Source organism: Sinohyriopsis cumingii, chromosome 1 (genome assembly GCF_028554795.1).
Source record: "Sinohyriopsis cumingii isolate HCF-2022 chromosome 1, ASM2855479v2, whole genome shotgun sequence".
NCBI classification, from domain to species: Eukaryota; Metazoa; Mollusca; class Bivalvia; order Unionida; family Unionidae; genus Sinohyriopsis; species Sinohyriopsis cumingii.
Genome location: NC_142961.1, coordinates 47,195,338 through 47,201,724, shown reverse-complemented (window position 1 = coordinate 47,201,724; position 6,387 = coordinate 47,195,338). Strand labels below are relative to the sequence as shown.

Genomic DNA, 6,387 nt, shown 5'->3' with positions numbered 1-6,387 from the left:
TGTATCTTAAAGAGTCCCGCATTGCAGACCGTAGTGAAGTAGTACAACCCAATGCAGAGTGGCTTCTGATTGTATGTGTCTTGCAGTTAATGCAACACTACATCTCCGGAATCATTTGTCCATGGAGTTGGTGTTACTCTTCAAAATGAGCCTTGCAAACCCTTTCAATCCTCAACATGCCGCGTTGGTTTTTGATGACCGCGCCGATGTCTGTATACAGGTTTAGCGTGATGATGTTTGCTTCTTTCAGTGATCATCTCGCCATCCCGTACCTTCCAGGAGGCGTCTTAGGTAATTGCGGGGCTGAGGTCTTCTTGATTTCATCGTAAATGGCGGGATGTTTCCTCTGTCTGATGTGGTCTGTATAGATCTCCCCAGTGCTGATTTACACAGTGTCTGTGTTTCTTCTTTGCCGACCTAAAATCTAAAAGTCGGGAGTCTTGACTATGTCAAGTCTACGTATTAGCAGGATAGGCTTACACAATGAGCCAGCCAGTGATATTAGCTGAAAGCTACTACTCTAGACGCTTACACGAGCCTAGAAGCACACCATAAACAAAATAATATAGTTGTGATAAACATCAGGTTGATTTTATATTTGTATCGTCTTGTATAGTGATGTTTAATACCATACTCGTTTGATATTTACTGGATCAAGCTCCGTCCACTTTCTATAAAGGTGCTCATGTACATTGTTTATGTAAGTTCAAGCACCTTTCTACAAGTTCTTACTGCAGTCATTGTACAGGTTCTAGAACATTACCTTCCTGAATTTGTCTAGTGGCGTTTCATTTCTAGAAAATACTTTTCCTTTACATGTACGCAGACATTTCTTGTCATGATGTTCCCTGTACCCTATCGACTGTTTCAAAGATGTCCACTTGTAAGAACATCTTGAGTTCAGTTTCTGTCTTTAAATGTTATCTTGATTTATAATAAGTTTAGGTTGCCACTATTTATATCGGACCGTCCCTGGCTTGTGGAGAGATACCAAGAAGTTTCCATTCACGTCTGGCTTATACGTTTCATTTTGATTTCCGTCATGTTTTAAAATGCATAGATTATAATAGAGCAAAGATTAGTCCTCGAGTAATCATATTGTTCGGTCAACAAATAAGTAACAATCTCTCACCGTTATTGATTTATTACTCAACAGCCGTACCACAGTCTGCAGTTTAATTGCTTTGTTAATAGACGCGGCTGATTGGCATACAATAACTAAATAAGATCATGCCTGAAGTCGCGTACTCTTTCTACGTGTAAAGATGAATTGAAATCTGTGTTCAGTTTCTCATTTTTGTACCTGTCGATAAATAACATTCAACAATGTTATCCACTGTAACCAATAATTGTTAGACTTTTTCTCATAAGAATGATACTGATAGCTACTTCTAAGTTGTACTGATCGTCCAAAACCAGTTCATTTCGACGTACCTACTCCTATTAGCTGGAGCATGCATTTCATTGAATGTTTCATCTTTAGAAAATGTATGCATCTATTATATTGTAATTTTTGGGTATAGGGCACTCTTTTTCTTGGAACGGCTTTTAATGGCCATGTATTCTGTTAGTACGCATATGACTTCATATAACTCCATGTTACGATATAGCGCTTTTTGTACTTCATTCCGTATTATTATATTTTTATCAGTTTAATTTTTGGGGCTTTGTGTTATTGCCCCCCCCCACTCCAAAGAGAACCCGATGATTACATATGCTTACGCCTCTGAACAACATGTATGCCATGTGTGAGTGTGTGTGATTTAGATTTTTAACGTAGCTTTAACAATTTTCAGTCATATCTCTACGATGTCTGCAGTGTAGCACTTTAAAGTGATGTCTAGCAATGAGACATCATGCTGTAGACATGTAGCATGATGTCCCACCCAGTCAGATTATCCTGACACCAGGCTGACCAGTCCTAACCTCTTAATGCTGAGCGCCTAGCGAGGCAGCTATTAGTACCATTTTTTAGAAGTCTTTGGTATGACTCGGCCGAATTTCGAACCCACGACCTCCCGCATCCGGGGCGGACGCTCTAACCACTAGGCCACCGGAGCGGTCATGCCATGTGTGAACTTGCCAGACCTTAAGTTCTACCCAGTGTAACTCTGAACCATCTACTCACGTAAACACTCCAAGGCAAGTATTCTAATTAGGATGGATTACTGCATTTTGCTTTAACTATAGGAAATATAATTTCAAAGTTTCAGCTTTTATGTAACATCGGTTGAGGCGTATGAGATGAAAGGTAATAATACTTTATTGATATTTAGTATGGGGGGGGGGTAATTTGCAGGGTGGCATTTGCTTGTATATGATGCACATTGCATATATATTTTCCAGTTAATGGATTGTAAATTTTATGCTAATCATCTTAGTTAATGCTATTACGAGATTTAATGGGAAAATTAATTGCAATTATCAGCATTGGAAACTGGTTGTGGCTACGTTGGAGATAATTCTAATAAATATCGGTACCAACATATCTCTAGGAATAATCCTATTCTAATACATTTATGCTTGCAATTAGATTCTACTTGATCATAAGGACCACAAACCGTCCTCTGAAGATTTGTATTAAAGTGCTAAAAAACTGAACGAACTGACGTTTTTATAAAAGTATTTTGAAGAAAAGAATGGATTGTGAATTATGAGCGTAAACATTCGAATCAAACTCGAATATCAGGTTGGCATCAGTGACAAACGAGGATGGAAAACAGCAAGATCATACTGGTAAATATTGACTACCTTGTGATTTGAACATTCCATTCAAGTAAAAATATCTTTTGCGTACATGTATTATTTAATCCCACTCTTCAACGTCAAGTTTAGCAAAATAATAATTACCTGTATAGGGCCGGTCTGCCTCCAAGAATGTTGGTCTTAAAAGACTTTCTCTTCTCCAGGAAAGACCAAGCGAAGGCGAAGAGAACCTGGATTACAAAATAATTAGGCCAAATTAGTGTTCCATGGGTACATGACTATTTTGTTCAATTTTCAAGTGTTAATTGCTAATCCCAACTAATGAAATGACGAATTACTGTTTCAAAACCAAAAACTGCAAATGAGACCCATATTTCTGTCTAATAAATCCTGACCTTGACGTACATTTGATATGAATTAATGTAGTATTCTTAATGGGCATGTATCCGTTCAATCAGATCAAGTAATTGGGATATAAAACAACGACGGAAGAGTGGCATTTAACCCAGAAAATAAATATGGACAAAACAGTGGCAAGCTAATGAACTCAGCTGTCTTGACACATATTATGCATGTACCTTTTGTACTTACGACGATTTGGGAATCTCTTACGCGTCTAAGCAAGTTTTGTCTGAACTTCTTGATCGACGGAGTAGAAGCGTCACGACATACTAATACTTATCGTTTGTTTGCGGCCAGTGTAGAACTGTCCTTAGTTATTTGTGGCATAACATTATATACTTGAAGGACAAACAGCATTAATAATCCTGTGATCTCATAGATGATTACACATTGCATTTCAACAACATAATGAAATGGCTTCGCAATATATATGGTGCTTAGTAATGCTGTCCCTATTATAGGTGAAGTTATTATGTTCACAAAAGGTACTTGCCTGATCATCTCAGGCATAGAGACGCGGAACAATGTGTATTGACGATCTGATACTTTCAAATTTTGTTTATGAAGGTGTTTTTGTTTTTGTAACTAATAAAGAAAGCATGTTGGACTTTGGGCAATGCAGGAACCAATGTCCTTCCTATCTCCTCTTATTGTGAACTTTACCATCATGAACAAATTTAAATTTAAAATAGATAACTTTTATTACAATTGTGTACCGTTGATGTTTTTGCCGGTACTCTTGTAATATATATATATATATATATATATATATATATATATATATATATATATATATATATATATATATATATATATATATAGAGAGAGAGAGAGAGAGAGAGAGAGAGAGAGAGAGAGAGTTTTAGTTTTAGTTCTTAAGCACAAAGAATACTTGACGGAGTAAAATCTCAGAACAAAGTAAAAAAAAATTCAAATCTTAAACATCTGTGAAAACAATGACATTTTATTAAGTGCTGAATATCATTGTTTTGTTTCTCTTCTACAATGAAAATCGTTGTCGTTCAGATTTTGATGTATTTATATCTTTAGGAATGCTTTATATAAAGAGTTGATTGTAAAAATGATTTGTCAGATAAGGGCCGTATAATTCGTTGCTTCTGTTATTTATCGTATTATGGTCTATGCTTATATTCCAATAAGTATAATCAGTACAGATTCCCTTAACTCAAAATGCTCTGCTATTTCCTTTCGCATATAACGATGTTGAGTCACCCGCGAATAGGTTCGTCGAATCAGCTTAAAATTACTTTGTTTTAAGATCATCGTATTTTCTGAGCAGAAAGCAAATTTTTCATGTCTGATAGATCTGGATCAGATTTCGGGGCTATGACTGATAATTACGATGAATGCATTTCTTTAAATATAATCTAAACTGTATTCTGATTAATAGACAATTTAGAATATGTCCAATGCGTCTATCACACTGACTAGATTTGATGTATTTGGATACTAGAGCACGTATTATTGGTTACTTAGAAACGTTATCACATCTGTGTGACTGCAGAACGTAACAGGGTTGAACATTTTTAGGCAATTCACGCGCGATGGGGGAATGCTGAATCATTATTTTATGTGACTGGAAAAAATGTGTACGTGTAACAACACAAGGACAACAATACAGCATTGAATCTAATACTAATAAATGGGAACGCCAACATTAATACAGCTCCTTAAACAATCCTGAGTACGCATCTCATAATATTTCGTTTTCGCCATTTTATCTTCTAGTAAACAACAACTTTTCATGTTATGTGTGTTAAGGTTCCGGTTATTGTATTTTTATTTACTTTCGTTTTTCAGATCATTTGATGGATTCTGTCCAAATGCGAGATTTCTCATAATCAAGCAAAACTAAATTTATTTTGCGACACATTAGTTAACCCCTCTGACTTCAACGTCAAAACGTATCAAGGTATTTTAATCATGGGCTGGATATGCTGTCCATGGATTTCTTATATCGAACAGCTATATGTTAATCGCTCTTGCTGTTTTCTTTACACGATCTTGGAATTTTCACTACTGTACTATCATTCCTTTTCTGTTGCCTGTTTCCCGTCTTCATTTAGCTTATGCCGTACCAGTTTACCCTTTAACACAATGTGCGTGCTTGTGGACTCTGACAATAGCGATTGAATGCAAGTGATAACACTTTTACAACAGTTCAAGGTCACGTTTTAGTATTATTGATTTTTACGTCCTAAATCTAAGGTGAAATATTTGAGTTGATAGCATAGTCAAACCGACCTGCGGCCAATAACTATTTTGTAACTACCTAACTGAAACGTTAGTATGAGACGTTGATGACTGAATGAAAAATAAATAAATAAATAAAAATATAAATAAATATGCATTATTTAGGATCCTCATTGAAAGATACGAGATACACTAACGCCCACTATTTCTGCTTGATAATGTCAATTATTTTTATTGCACAACCCTGTGTCTGTCCGTCTGTCTCCTTCTTCTTCTGATGCAACTTTAAATCTAATTACGATCGATAACTGTTATGGACTATTTATTCGAGATAAATTCTGATATTTGTAGAGTGGTCAATATTTACCGGGATGTATGGGATTATAACTTAGGTGTGAATTATTAATTTTAATATTTACTCACATAAACAACAAGTGTGCTGTTTCATTAATGTGCAAAACTAAAGGCATAGAAAGGGTCAAGCTATGCAATCACACCATCACCCTCTCTTTCTCTGTCTCACCCCCACCCGTCCGAGTGCATGTTGACTATTCCTTAGATAAGTAAACCGTTTTCATCACGTACAACCATATAATTCTCAACTAAGCATTTTTCTTTTTCACTAAATAGAAATGATATATATAGTTACTTACCGCGGGGATGAGAAACCAATTAATATTCCCCTTATTGAAGCCAAGTTCAGAATTGGATTGCAACTGTCTGTAAAAGCTCTGACAAATCTGGGACGCCATTTTTATCGATGCATGCCACTGGTAAACCGATACCAACGCAATTATTCAAGTTGCAGGAAGATTATATGTTATTCTACTTCCAATACATCTCCCCAGAAGTAGATCAGATAAACAGACCTGAGTAAGATAACACCCGAAACTCGGGTCAGGCCACGGGAGAAAGCAAAGGGAAGAATAATTATTTTGCATTCTAAAAGTAATACAAAATAGTTTTCTTGCGACTGAAAGTAAATTAAATTATAGTTTCACGATATATATGATAGTCTGCGTCTGGATGTCTCACGCTTAATTCGTTACTACCTTTTAAAGAGAA

The 6,387-nt window shown here is 35.9% G+C and overlaps 1 protein-coding gene across 1 annotated transcript in view; it reads right to left on the bottom strand.

The window, feature by feature from the left end:
- LOC149806806 (stimulated by retinoic acid gene 6 protein-like) overlaps positions 1–6,122 on the bottom strand; it is a 44,028-nt gene extending 37,906 nt beyond the window's left edge. Inside the window, exons 1-2 of the mRNA XM_089957929.1 lie at positions 5,976–6,122; positions 2,851–2,936 (exon numbers count right to left, since the gene is read on the bottom strand). Of these exons, the coding sequence (XP_089814055.1) occupies positions 2,851–2,936; positions 5,976–6,074 (185 nt within the window). The 5' untranslated portion in view covers positions 6,075–6,122. The remainder of the gene's footprint in view (positions 1–2,850; positions 2,937–5,975) is intronic.
- Positions 6,123–6,387: the final 265 nt, after the last annotated feature.